Source organism: Phocoena phocoena, chromosome 19 (genome assembly GCF_963924675.1).
Source record: "Phocoena phocoena chromosome 19, mPhoPho1.1, whole genome shotgun sequence".
Taxonomy (NCBI): domain Eukaryota; kingdom Metazoa; phylum Chordata; class Mammalia; order Artiodactyla; family Phocoenidae; genus Phocoena; species Phocoena phocoena.
This window is the reverse complement of record NC_089237.1, coordinates 10603081-10617506: the sequence shown is the minus strand read 5'-3', so window position 1 is coordinate 10617506 and position 14426 is coordinate 10603081. Positions and strand designations below refer to the sequence as shown.

General features: G+C 53.0%; 1 protein-coding gene across 2 annotated transcripts in view; it reads left to right on the top strand.

Moving 5' to 3' along the window:
- Window positions 1-9062: 9062 nt before the first annotated feature.
- The window catches only part of TBC1D16 (TBC1 domain family member 16), a 63441-nt gene continuing 58077 nt past the window's right edge, over window positions 9063-14426 (top strand). For both annotated transcript variants that reach the window (XM_065897354.1, XM_065897355.1), the window contains exons 1-2: window positions 9063-9240; window positions 12174-12771. In XM_065897354.1, the coding sequence (XP_065753426.1) occupies window positions 9063-9240; window positions 12174-12771 (776 nt within the window). The remainder of the gene's footprint in view (window positions 9241-12173; window positions 12772-14426) is intronic.

The following is a 14426-nucleotide window of genomic DNA, read 5'->3' as shown; positions in this document are numbered from 1 at the left end:
GGACATCACCCGCTTCCTTGGCCTGAGCCCCAGCCCTGACATCCTTTAAGGATCGCCTCCAGTTTCCTTCGGAGCCCTGCCCCTCATGTAGTGCTCCCCAGAAACCTTCCAGCTGCGCCTCCTGCGGGCTGTGATGTGGACCCTGCTGTGGAGCAGTCACATGCCCCCCACAGAGCCCACGAGTGCCCTGGAGGAGACAGGGTGCCCCTCCCAGGCTGCCCCTATTTCTCTGGCCCCACCCCCTGCCCTGCCCCCAGCCTGTTAAATCCTGTGGGAGCGCCCAGTTAGGACATAGCCTCAGGGTCAGGAGAGGGGGGCGCATGTGCAGAGGGTGCCCACGGGAGCCTGTAGGTGGGGCGTGAAGGCAGGGTTGGATGGAGGAGGGGCCTGGGGCCCCAAGGCCAAGACCTTTCCCCTCTAAGGCAAAGCGTTGAAACCCGAGAGCCAGCCAACAGAGGGGCTGGGAGAAGGATGCAATTTGGGCTCCACAGGGGATGCAGCTGGTCAGGGAAGTGAGGGGAGCAGGTGCTGGGAGCAGGCCCTCCTCGCCCCTACCCTGCTCCACCGAATCCCCTCCCCAGCCCTCCCCCAGCCTCTGGCCTTCCTCTCCGCCCAAGCTACTGCCCATCGGAAGCCCAGACCTGTGCTCTGCTCTGGACGCAGCTTCAGCAAGGCAGTGGTCAGCACACAGGGAACGATCCCAGCAGTGGGCAGTGAAGGTCCAGGACGGCTAGACCTTAGAAATCTAGGAGGATGACTTAAATGATAGTATAGAGTGGCCCGTTGCTTCCCAAGACGGGGTTTTGGTCAGGTGGATCTCGAGACCCTAGGGGAGCTGGGCGCTGTCTCTGCACATCTGTGGCTTATCTGTGAAGAAGGAGCCCCGTGACTCTGACCATTAACCTTCCCACCATCCCGGGTTCGTTGGAACAGCCCTGAAGGACAGGCAGGTACACAGAGAGCTGCCCTGGGCCGGGTCACGATTAGTCAAGTCTCGTTGCCAGACCAGCGGGCACTGAAGCCCAGGGGCCTCCGCTCGGGGTGTCTCTGCAGGCGGTTCTCCAGACCTGCTTCCAGTCCACGTCCCTGGACACAGCCGCACGTTCCTCTGCTCCGGGTGACACGTGGGCTAGAGCCATGTTTATTAACCAGGTGACAGATAGGCCCTGGGCTGCCGGTGAGGAGAGGCCTTCTGCAGCCTTGGAACCACCCAACACCCACCCCTTCATCCTGTTTAACACCCAACTGGTGACAAACCAGGGGATGCAGAGCGGGGTGGCCCTGGGCAGCCACTGACACGTCATTAATTTGTGCTGATAACAGCACAGCCTGAGCGTCAGAGGGGCTGGTCTACCTTCTGTCAGAGCCCAATTCTCCACCTTCCTCTGGGGGTGGAGGGGAGCAGTAGGTGAATGGTTCCCCATCTCAAATGGGGATGGTGTCACCTGGGCACCCCTCTCCCCCAGACCTGCTGGGTCAGAGTGTAGGGATTTGCCCAATGGGTTTCTTAAAGCCCCCTGGTTTGGAGAAGCACTGAATCAGATGACCTCAGAGCCTCTGGGCGCCAGTGCTGTTTCAGTCGAGCTGTGCTTTTTTAGCAGGCCCTGCTTGATGAGGGGCAACTGCACCCCAAGGGCATTGTCTTGGGCTTTGGGCGGGGAGGGCCTCCATTCTCATCTGGGAGGTAGCCTGGCAGCACCTGTGCTCTTTGGGATTCTTTTCCTTCCCTTTCTTCTGACAGGGTGGGGGGTAAACTCGGATTTATGTTCACCAGCTGGAGGACTCGGATAGAACTGCCAAATTAGGACGCTGCCAACTCGGATGGTGGGAGCTGAATAGAAATTCACACTGAGCAAGGAACCCAGCCTCTGCTGACTCGCAGGGCGTCGCCTTCCCCACGGTGGTCAGCTACAGGATGCGAGCTGTGGTGGTGGAGCTGGGGGCTGTGTTGGGGGGGACTGTGGTCCCACGTGGTAAAGAGGACGACAGGTGATCATCGCTCCCCACCGGGACGGAGGTGAGGGGCCCCTGGCAGGACCCGCTGAGTGTGAGGCATTCTGGACCCACGGGCCTTGCATTGTAAATAGCAACAAGCCATCTCTTTAAACAGAAGCAAAATAAGGCAGTAAGGGGGATTCAAGGGGAAAGTACTGCAGGGGTTGGGGATGCAGGCAGGGAGGGTGTGTTTGGAGAGCTTGCTCTAGGCTCCTTCCTTTGGCTCAAATGAGGAAGCTGTGGCCGGTGGGCCCCTGGAACGGCTGGGGCCTGAGGAGGGCAGCTCTGGCTGGGCTCAGTCACCATCTCAGCTGCCGATGAGCAGAGCCTGGTTTATAGTACAAGCCGGCCTGTAATGAGAGTTGTTCTCACTGGAGCGTGTAGGTAGTGTGACAACCATGTTTGTCCATCACGTGTGCAACGTGGGAGAAGACGAGAGGGTGCAGACCAGAGCACGGACCAGGCCACACAGGTCTCTGGGTCATTGCTAAGGGCCCCCTCCTTTTAAATTTCCTCTAAGATTTTACATGACACACACCCCAGCTTTATTAAGCTATATTGATGTCCCTATTTTTATCAAGTAACAGTACACAGTAAAAACAGGAAATAGCGATAAAAACAACATAAACATTCAGTGAGCTGGTGAATAGTTAACATGTGCGGCCTTTTCAGGTAAATGTATACTTTGAATTAGGCTTTTTGAAATATCAAAAGTAGTTCATTGAAAATGGACATCAAAAAAAAAAAAAAAAGAAAATGGACATCATAAGAAAATTAGATGAAAATATAAGCCAGTGATGACTGGATCTTTGGCTTGAGATGAATGATATAAAGTGTAAAAGTGATAAAAAGAAATCACTAAGGAAAAGTTATCATCAATTTGCCTAGAAGTTTAAAACCTCTGTATTTCAAAATGAGTAACACAATTAAGAGGCAAATAACAAATTAGGAAAAACATACATGCGGCAACTATAGCAAAGGATTAAGATCTTTGCTATATAAAGAGTTCTTTCATATCAATAAGAATTCTGGCACCCCAGCAGAAAAATTGGCAAAGTACACCAACAGACAAGTCACAAATGTTTAATAAACATAGGAGAACCTGCTCAAGTGAACTGATGATCAGAAAACCATTTTCCAATGACCAAATTAGCAAAGATTCAAATCCCTAAAACTCTGATACCTTTTTGGAAATCCATTGGACATTATGTCAGGGGTCCAGTTTTTCCTCCTAAGGAAATAGTCAGGAATCCCAAAAATTGTCCTAAGGAAATAGTGAGGATACAGGTACAGATTTATGTATAAAATGTAAAGTTTATTATTTAAGTAGCCACTATTTGGAAACCAAATATCTAATGATGGTGGCTGGCTCAAGAATGGTGCATCCTTGTTATATATTTATAGCTATCAAGATGGAGGGTTGACATTTTGAGTTTTTAAATTTGTTAATAATGTGGTGTATTAGTATTCTGTGGCTGCCATAAAAAGTACCACAAACTGGGTGGCTTAAGCAACAGAAATTAATTTTCTCACAGTGTTGGAGGCTGGAAACCTGAGATCTTGGTGTCGAAGGGTTGGTTCCTTCTGAGGCCTCTCTTCTTGGCTTGTAGATGGCTGTCTTCATGTTCACATTGCATTCTCCTTGTACACCAGTGTCTATCTCCAAACTCCCTCTTTTTAAAGGATACCAGTCACTGGATTAGGGCCCACCCTAATGACCTAATTCTGACTTGATTACATCTGTATAGCAGCTACTTTCAAATAAGGTTGAATTATGAGGTGTGGGGGTGAGAACTTTAACGTAAGAATTTGGAGAGGACACATTTCAACCTATAACACATGGGAAAATATATGTATGTTATAACTGAAAGAATGGTATGGTATAATTCCAGTGGGTGGTTTTGTTTTGTTAAGATAGACACAGAAGATAGTAGAAAATACACAGATTATTTTTGGATGGTGTGAGTTAAGGGACATGTATTCTTTATATTTCTCTGAACACGTTTCGTAATCTAAAAAAAGAAAAAGCTTTTAAAAAATAGGGCAAGGATTCTCCACTCCTAGTTTGACAGAGAGCAGAGGTCGGGAACCAGTTTTAGTTGAGATGAAATAGGCTCACAAAGGAACAAATACATTGAAAAAATAAATGAGCATTGTCTGAAGAGAGTAAATATTCGTGGCTAATGTTTAACAGACGTGCTAGATCTACCCAGAGGCACGTTGTCTCCCGCACTGAACAACCTGGGGGTGGAACTGGGGGATAGTCCTTGCTCACCCAGGTTACAGGGGCAGGGGTAGGAGCCAGAATTCCACGCACAGAAGACAAAGGTCTCATGTTCAGGTGTGTCCGCTCACTGGCTGACTTGGGGTGTGCGGCCCCTGTTTTCTCTTTTGCAAAACTGCGCTTCTAGGATGTACCTTCCAGAGCTGCAGTGGGGTTTCACAGCCGATGTGGGGCAAACGCTATATTGTGAACACTTGTATTTTGGAATCTCCTTCAGAGCTTCCAGCACATTCTTTTGATTATCCTCAGTGGTGGCAAACCGTCTTAGCTTAAAGATGGTGCGGTTTTTGGACTCAGCTGAGCCTTGTCTGCAGCACTCTCTGGAGGTTAGGGCGATTAAACTAAGTAATACCATTTGAGGCCCAGAAGGAGGTGGGGCTCCAGACCTGCCCCAGCCTCACCCAGCAGGAGGCCACTAAGCACCTGGAAGGGGGCTGATGTGAACTGAGGTGTGCTTAAGTGCAAAACGTACACCAGACTCTGGAGATTTAAAGAATGTACAATAGCTCATGAGTAATTTTTCCATGCTGATTACATGCTGAAATGATACTATAGGGGATAGAGTGGCTTGACTAAAAATATTCTATTAAAATGAATTTCCCCCATTTCTTTTTTTTTTTTGCAGTACGCAGGCCTCTCACTGTTGTGGCCTCTCCCGTTGTGGAGCACAGGCTCCAGACGTGCAGGCTCAGCGGCCATGGCTCACGGGCCCAGCCGCTCTGCGGCATGTGGGATCTTCCCGGACCGGGGCACGAACCCGTGTCCCCTGCATCGGCAGGCGGACTCTCAACCACTGCGCCACCAGGGAAGCCCCCCCATTTCTTTTTTACTTTTTAAAAATGTGGCTACTAGGAAACTTAAAATTGCATATGAGGCTCTCATTGTATGTCTTCTGGGCAGTGCTGGTCTGGAGAAGGGAATTCTTTTTCTTGTATAGCTCATTAACTGATCTTGTAATTCTGGAATGATTCTTGAATTCTAAAAATATTTAGAATGGACAGACAATGGAGTGAAGTCATCATTAGAATAAAAGAATATAGCTTTACCAGATGATTAATTGGAAGGAAAACACATATTTTGATGTGTAGGTTCCAGTGTGATTTATTTTAAGCTTCGAACATTGGTTGTCAAGCGTCGTAATGTGCCTTGTGTGTTCAGACAGGACTCAGTGGTTAAGACAGTGAGAGACGCCCCCTCGACCTGGGGAGGCCACAAGGCTTCCCCAGAGGTGGGCCCAGAGGGGATTTGGGTAGCGAGGAGCAACCCTGCCCCGAGTATCCAGAAAGTGGTCTGAGCCGGAGGTCGGCCACGTATCGCCCGTGGACCAAATCTAGCCTTCTTCCTGTCTTATACAGTGTGCAAACTAAGGATGGTTATTAGGTTTTTAAATGGGTGAAAAAACTGGAAGAATTTTCTTGTGTAACGGCAAAATTATATGGAATTGGCGTGGGTATCTATTTAATAAAGTCTCGCGGGACCACAGTCATACCTGCCCACGTACTGTCTGCTTTCACACGACAGGGCAGAATCGAGTAGTCTCCACAGTGACCGCTGGGCCCACAGAGCCAAAAATATTTCCTGTCTGGCCCTTTACAGAACCAGCTTGCCGTCCCCTGGGCCAAGGGATCAACTTGATTCTGCAGCCCACATTGAAAGTGGTGTCTCAGGCATGGGGGATTCCTGAGAAGGGGTGGATTCGGGGCCCTGGATATGGCCGAGAATGGAGGGGCTTCTGTGGCTCAGGGCTGAGGAGGTGAGGACCCCAGCTGGGCCTGAGTCTCCAGGGCTAGTGATTTTCAAGGTCATCCTGACATTGGGAACCTCAGCAATGAGAGAGAAGAGAGTGATGGATTTTTTCTGGGTAAAGATGCAGGAATGGGAAGGGTGATTCTTGGGCCTGCAGGGAACTGTTAGAAGGATGCTGTGTTTGGGAGAGTTAGTAGCCATAGAGGCAACTGGAAATATGCAAAGAAATGGGAGATCAGAGCAAGGGGGCACAGAGGGACACCCAGAGAGCCATAAGGGCCTGAGGATCCAGCATTGAGCTGCCTGGTCCCAGGACATTGAAGGAAATTAGCACTGAGACAACCCCTACCCTGCTGAGCCGGCTGGACCCTCTGCCCCAAGAACCCATCCAAGCACTGGACACAGAAAGAACTCCATTTAGGGAACATCCTAAATCAGCCCTGGATTTAAGGGTAAATGTACAGAGTGTAGAGGGTGCAAAGAACAATATAATTTAGCCTGAGAACCGCCTCCAGTTGATTATTCAAAAAAGTTTTACTGGGCTTCCCTGGTGGCGCAGTGGTTGAGAGTCCGCCTGCCGATGCAGGGGACACGGGTTTGTGCCCTGGTCCGGGAGGATCCCACATGCTGCGGAGCGGCTGGGCCCGTGAGCCATGGCTGCTGAGCCTGCGCGTCCGGAGCATGTGCTCCACAACGGGACACGCCACAACAGTGAGAGGAAAAAAAGTTTTACTGTGGTAAAACATACATGACATAGGGAATTCCCTGGCAGTCCAGTGGTTAGGACTCCATGCCCTCATTGCCGAGGGCGTGGGTTCAATCCCTGGTTGGGGAACTAAGATCTCGCAAGCCGCGCGGCGTGGCTAAAAAAAAAAACAAGGGACTTCCCCGGTGGTACAGTGGTTAAGAATCCATCTTCCAATGCAGGGGACTTGGGTCCAATCCCTGGTTGGGGAACTAAGATCTCACATGCCTCGAGGCAAATCAGCCTAAGCGCCACAACTACTAAGCTCGCATGACTCAACGAGAGAGCCCACGTGCTGCAAGCTACAGAGTCCATGCACTCTGGAGCCCATGCGCCACAACTAGAAAGAGAAAACCCACACGCCACAACTAGAGAGAAGCCTGTACACTGCAACAAAAGATCCCGTGTGCTGCAACTAAGACCGACACAGCCAAAAATAAAGAAATGGAGGGAGGGGGAGGAGGGAGGGAGGGAGAGAGAGAGAGAGAAAGGAAAGAAAGAAAAGAAAGAAAGAAAGACCACTAAAAAAACCCCACAAAAATGACATAAAAATTACCCTCTTAACCATTTTTAACTGCACAGTTCAGTGGCATTAGGGACATTCGGGTACATTGTTGTGCAAGCGTCACCACCATCCGTTTCCAGAACGTCTTCATCTTCCCAAACAGTAACTCTCCCCATTAAACACTAACTCCCCAGACCCCGCCCAGCCCCGGGCACCTACCCTTCTATTCTCTGTCTCTATCAGTTTGACTATCCCAGGTACCTCATATAAGTGGAATCATACAATATTTGTCCTTCTGTGACAGGCTACTTTCACTGAGCATGTCCTCAAGGTCTATCCATGTTGTAGCAGGTGTCAGAATTTCCCTCCTTCTTAAGGCTGAATAATATCCCATCGTAGGGACAGACTCCATTTGGTCTATCCATTCCCAGTCAATAATTTTATCATACCGGCTTCAAGTCTTTTTGTTTTTCTGAGAGCTTGAGTTGCAGCCCCTCTGTGACACTTCCACCCAGCCACCCCGCCCCACGAGGCTGGCCTGCACCCTGCCCAGCATGGCCTGAAATCTCGGACATCCATGATCTCTGACCAGGAAATAGCTTTACGCACATCTCTTCATTGACACAGGCGACATCATACCTGTGGTCATCCTACTCTCAGCTTGGTGGGCGGCCGTCATGAGCCCCATTGACAGTAACGTCTGGTTGGTTCACATAGCTGCCTGGGCTTTTGTTTCATTTTTGCTGGAATTAAAATTGCTTTTTGCCAGTGTGTCGGGTGTTGGGTTTTCATTTCATGTTCTCAGTCCTTCTGTTTCCACTTCTGTGAATCGCCTGCTTTTTCTGTTGGGATATTGCTCCTTTTTTTGCAGGGAGTCTTTAGGAATTCTGTATATATTCTGGATCTGATCCTTTGGTTTCTAGTTTATTTTTTTAAAGAATGAGTTGTATGTTAACTTGGGTCCTTCACCTATCACTTGTGACCCCTTCCCAGCTGGGGCAGCCAGCGTGTGTTGGGACGTCAGACTGGGCTTTGGGATGATGAGGACACACGGGTCAAGTGAGGGTGGAGAAGGCTGGGAAAGGTGGGAAGGATGAAGGAGAACCAGGATGTTCCCTGGGAAGCACCGCAGATGGCTGAGAATCTCAGGAAGGAAGGGACACAGGTGAACTGTGTCCTGGAGGTCTGGAAATTGCTGCTGTGGGAACAGATTCCTCTAGACCAGTTCTCTCTCTCTCTCTTTTTTTCTTTGGGCCGTGCTGCACGGCTTGTGGGATCTGAATTCCCCGACTTGGGATTGAACCTGGGCTCGTGGCAGTGAATGTGCCAAGTCCTAACCACTGGACACCAGGGAATTCCCTAGACCAGTTCCTAACAGGGTGATTTTGCCCCCTGGGGACATTTGCAATGCCCGGAGACATTTTTGGTTGTCATAGTGGAAAGGGGTGCTAGTGGAATCTGGTGGGTGGAGGCCAGGGATGCTGCAAAACACCCTACAATGGACAGGACAGCTGCCACCACCAAGAATGACTCAGCCCCAAGTGTCTGTAGCACCACTGTTGAGAACCCAGCTCACCCTTCATATGGCCTTGTGCTAGCAGGACCCCTTCTGTGGTTCCACAGCTTCCGTTTCCAGCCCACTGGTGTGGGGTAGGATGCTGCCCCAGGAATACCCAGTCCAGTTCATGACCTTGGCCATGCCCTTTCTCTGTCTTCCTCCCCCAGGCAGGTCTGGAAGAGCCCCGCCTGGGCCCAAGTGTGCAGAGGATGGAAACACTCCCTCGGCAATGTCTCTGGGCCGCCTCCTTCGCCGGGCCTCCTCCAAAGCCTCGGACCTCTTGACCCTCACCCCCGGTGGCGGCGGTGGGCCCCCTTCTGTCCTGGATGGGGAGATCATCTACTCCAAGAACAATGTCTGCGTGCACCCACCGGAAGGCTTGCAGGGGCTCGGGGAGCACCACCCAGGTGAGCTCAGAGTGGGGAGGCCTGGGGTGACAGGCCTGGGCTCACATGCTGGGAGAGGAAGGCTTGGGGTCACAGACCTGGGAGGGGAGGGCTGTGGAGTCACAGGCCTGGGGAGAGCTAGCTGATCTCTGTAAAGTTAGCCAGCTCCTGCGCCACTTCCCCGTTTGCCCTAATTTCCCCATCTGGGAAGCAGGCCAGTGACCTTTGACTCATGAAGGGGAGGCAGGACGGTTTAAGGGGAATTAGCCTGAATTTGCAAGTAGAAGAGGGCATTTGAGCACTACAGGGCTTCTGGGAGCAGGGAGCCCCCTGCGCGCGGGGAGGGAAACCAGAGGGAAGCAGGGCATCCTCTTCTACAGGAACCTGCCCAGTGAGAGGCTTTCCGCCAGGCCCCCTTGAGCATGTGCAGGAACGAGGCCCTCAGGACAGTCTTGGTGGTTTCGTCCCTTCCTGCAGTCCAGAGCGTGGGGTGAGGACTGAGTGGGGCGTGAAGCAGGCCTAGGAATCTGGGGACGTGGAGATCTTTGATCCTGCACACCCTCTGTGCTTAAATCCTCTGTTTTGAAATCGGGGAAGAAAATTCTTAGACTCCGCAGGGATGGAGATGGAGGAGGGTCCTTTCCTGACCCTCCACATGGGAGCCCGGAGTTACCCTGAGCCATTCCCAGGACACTCCAGCCCATGGCTCTCCTTAGTTCCAGGAGTGGGAAACTTTTTCCTGTAGTGGCAGACTTTGCTATCTTTTGCTAAGCCACAGAGAAAGAAACTACATTTTTTCCAGGGCTCCAGTTGTATTTTGAGCCCCAAAACGGCAAGCTTTCTTGTGCACTAAGGGAGTAGGCACAGATTCTCTTTGCAGGAGTGTCACTGACTGTGACTGTTCTGAGGCAGGGGGTGTTAGACCTGGTTATGGCAGCCCAGCACTCACACCTGAGTCCCTCAGCCCTGCTGCTCTGAGGAAGCATCAAAAAGATGGGTTAGTGATACTAGAGGTCTGTGTGGTCCTTTGTCATCTGCGCAAATGACTTGCAACAGACAAATGTATCGCCTCGTGTAATTTGCACAACAACCTCATGAGAGTGGCTGGAGCCTGGGCAGGCCTGTCTCTCGGACAAGGAGGCCTCTCGGACAAGGAGGCTGGTGCTCAGAGGTGCTCCCCAATGCCAGCCTGGGATGGAGGTGGGGTGAGGGCAAGCCCTGGACTCGTCCTGTGGCCTCCCTAGGCTGCCGAAAGGTGCTTCCGTATCCCCAGTCCCAGTGCACCTGCAGCCTGGCTGCAGCCCACCTGAGTCCAGACAGAGGTCCCACATCAGATGTCAATACATTTAAAATTATGAATTAGAATCAGATCTGGGCACTTTAATGCATGCAAATTATGTGTCAACAAAGTACTGAATAAATAAGTTAATAAAAAAGGCAAGTTTACATTATACTAATGAACTCTTTGAAAAGTATTCTGTCCTCCTGCCTTGATAAGCATATCTTTACAGTCACCCGGACAGTTAGGTGCAGACTTAGAATCACCAGACCCTCCAGGTTCCAAAGCAGGAAAGCCGGCTTCCAGCCCCAGCTCTTTCCTGCACTACAGGGGCCCCGGGTGTTCTCCTGGTGACACCAAAGCCCCATCCACAGCCCCCACATACAGCTCAGGTGGGAAGCCCCGAACAGGCCCTGGAAGCAGACTCTGAACTGTGAGGGCAGGGGATTCCAGGGTCCTGGTCCCTGGAGTGTGCTCTAGAAGCGGGTGCAGGCTCTGGGTGGCATGTCACCTTGACCCTGTGGACGCCTGACCACGGGACCAACTCCGAGGACTTGGGGTGCCAGGTGCAGAGGTTCTAGGCCTGGGTCTGAGGGTGTTACATGTTCTGGGCATAAAACAAAATAAATAGCAACAGCCTTTGGAGGGCTTCTGGTATCATCGTGTTGTGATGGGAGGCAAGGGAGAGGAGGCCAGAGGTCTCAGGCTCCCTTCCCAACCCAAAGCCACGTGATCTGCGGGTGTGGAGACACTTGGTCTCACCCGAACGTCATCCTTCTACATAACTGGCTGACAGCCCTGGAGTTCCCCCCACCTCTTTTGGAAATGGGAGCCAGGCTAAGGATTCTGGGTTGAGCCAGAGCCCTGGGGCATGAAAGGGACCCCAGCTCCTGCCCTAGGGGCTTCTCAGAACAGAAACCAGGAGGCCTGGGAACCTGGTGCAACAGGCCCAGGAGTCAGGACACCCCGAAATGGCAGGTGCTGCAGGAGGAGGAAAGGCCACCTTACCCCAGACTGAGCGGTCAGGGGCCCGAAGAGCCCACCCACGCACTGCCGGCAGCCTTGGAGAATCGCTCTTCTCATTTTTGTCAGCAGTTCAGGGCATGACATCGAGATGGCCCCTTCTTCCAAAACAGTGGTAAGGAAGAAATGCTAAGAAGCCACAGCCAACTGGAAAAAGCCCCAATGCCACTCATCTTGGATTTATTCTTTTTGGGGCATAACGATAAAATCTGCTGCCTGTATCCGTCCTAAGATTGTGGTGAGGCTGTGAAGCCAGTGGGGCTTCTGGGTCCCTGTGTTCCCCCCAGTTCCCTGGGCTTGCCCGCACCGGGAGGCTGATGGAGGCAGGGAAGCTCTGGAGCCCCCAGTCAGTGGACAGGGTGGGGCTTTGAACGAGAGGAGGAAGGAAAGGACAGGATGGGCTGCTGCTTGAGGTCCCGGGCCCACTGGATCTGCTAGGTGTGTGTGCTTAGAAAATGCCCACAGCGCTCATTCATCCTCAGCTCAACTGTATCCCTCAGGTGTGTTTTCTCAGGGACAGGCTGTGTCTGGAGCCTGGCTACCCTGCACAGCCCCACAGTTTTACTACCCCAGGTGTGGCTCCTACGAGAAACCAGCCAGCGGCACTTCGCGCATGGCCTCCCTAACCGCCTGTGCTTCTGACCCCTCTTAGGTTACCTGTGCTTGTACATGGAGAAGGATGAACTGCTGGGGGCCACCCTCATCCTCGCATGGGTCCCCAACTCCCGGATCCAGAAGCAGGACGAGGAGGCGCTGCGTTACATCACCCCAGAGAGCTCCCCCGTGCGCAAGGCACCCCGCCCTCAGGGCCGGCGTACCCAGAGCTCGGGGGCCCCCCCTCCGCTGTCCCCCATGGAGCCCAGGCCCACCCTAATCCCCAGAGATGAGGACATCCTGGTGGTGGCCCAGAGCATCCGAGACCCCGAGCGTGTCAGCCCTTCGCCTGAGGATGGGGAGAAGTTGGCCCTGGGCTTGGGGACAGACAGCTCCCTCCTGGCCTCTCAGCCAGCCCACAGCGACTCGGGAATCTTGTCGGCGGTCAGTTCGCAGGACGGGACGGAAGAGGGCCGGGAGCTGCGACCCGAGGTGGGCGAGGAGGAGGGCTCCTTGGAGCTGTCGGCCGAGGGCGTGAGCAGGGCCAGCTCCTTCGACTCGGACTCAGAGGCCTTCTCTTCACCCTTCTGCCTCTCACCCATCAGCGCCGCCCTCGCAGAGAGCAGCAGCTCCGTGTTCCTGGAGAGCGAGAGCGGGTGAGTTCCTGACGCCCCACTGCCTCTCTGGAGCCAAGAGCAGCGGCATTTGTCCCCGCTCTGCTCACTGAGCGCTGAGGATGCCTGCATCCCATCCCGCAGGCACCAGAGCCTCCGCACCCTGTCCCCTCACTTCACGCCACCCTAGGGGATTGTGATGGATGCACAGTCCGGGGGAGGAGGGCTGGGGGTTCCCTCTCTCTTCTCTCCCTTTCCCTAGGACTAAACATTCCCTGCCAGGTCTGACTGGCCCCATAACCCAGTCTAACCCCCCTGGTGCCAGGCCCCAGGAGTCCAGGTGTCTTTTGTGCTCATCTCTGGAGGAGATGGTTGGTCATCCCCCAACCCCCAGGCAAACTCAGGGAGGCCTGGGTGGTGGCCGAAGGCTTGTGGGGGAGGCCTGGTCCCCAGCCAGGCTCTGTGCTCTGCCTGGGGCCAAGCCAGGCACGTGGCCCGGCGCTCCAGAGGCATCCGTAGCCTTTCTACTTCTCACACCCTCAAGCTGTAAGAGGCTGGAACACAACCCCAGGGGGGAGTTGGCAGCATTTACCATACAGCCCCAGAGCCCAGGGGAACCAGATGCCTGGGCACACTGGGGGGCTCACTGGCCACACAGGCAGGGACCAGGGCGGGCAGCAGTGAGACCTGCCCCCTGCCTGACTGGGGAGGGTTGTTGCAGTCTCGTGGCGGCCACCACACAGCGTCGTTAGGGGGCCTCAGGGCCTCCCAGAGGTAGGTGTTTACAAGGCCCATGAACCCAGAGCAGCCAGGGCAGGCCTGGCATGGGCAGGTGTGGGACTTCTGCTGCCCCTTCTCATGCTCGGCTGTGGTCCTTGTTCTCATTAGATTTCTAGGCTAACAATGGTGATGATAGTAAGTGCTGACATAATCAGACAGTCAGCACACAATCATTGAGCTCATGAGATGAGATGGGCGTGTGAGAAGTGTGAATGGTCTGAGCTTTGCCTGGGCACTGGGCATGTGGGCCATGGATTAATTCTTTTCATGCTCCCAACCATCCATCCCAAACCCTGTGAGGTAGGTGCTAACATCGCCCCCCTGTGTATAGAAGAGGAAAGCGAGGCTCAGGTTAAGGAACTTGCTGGAGGTCACCCAGCTAATTTAGGAGCCGAGTCAGATTCGAACCCTGCCGGGTCTACACCAGACCTAGAGCACATAAGGTCACATGAACTGAGGTAATCCCAGGAGAAAAGGAGTAGGGCGGAGGAATGCAGAATGCTTTGCTGGCTTCAGCAGGAAGGAATTTGAGATGGATTCACTCCTGTTTTCTTCCCCTCAGTAAGATGTGGTCCATTAGAGCCCAAGGGTAAACTGATAACATCCATCTCGAGTACTGGAGGGTGCATGTAACGGGAGCGGTCAGCTGTAGCCGAGGACTCCAGTGCTCCATGAGGTTCCCTGAGCCGTGTGCTGTTTCCCACCAGGAAACCAGGCTGAGAACATAACTCAAAGCCACGCCTGGGTCCCGCCGCCAGCGGGGCTCTGTCAGCACTCCCCCTGGTGGTGCCACACTACCAGTCACTCCCCGTGCCCCTCCCTCAGCCACTTTCTGTCTCTATGGATTTGCCTGTTCTGGACATTTCACCTCAATGGTATCATGCAACTTGTGTCCTTTTGTGTCTGGCTCCTTCCTT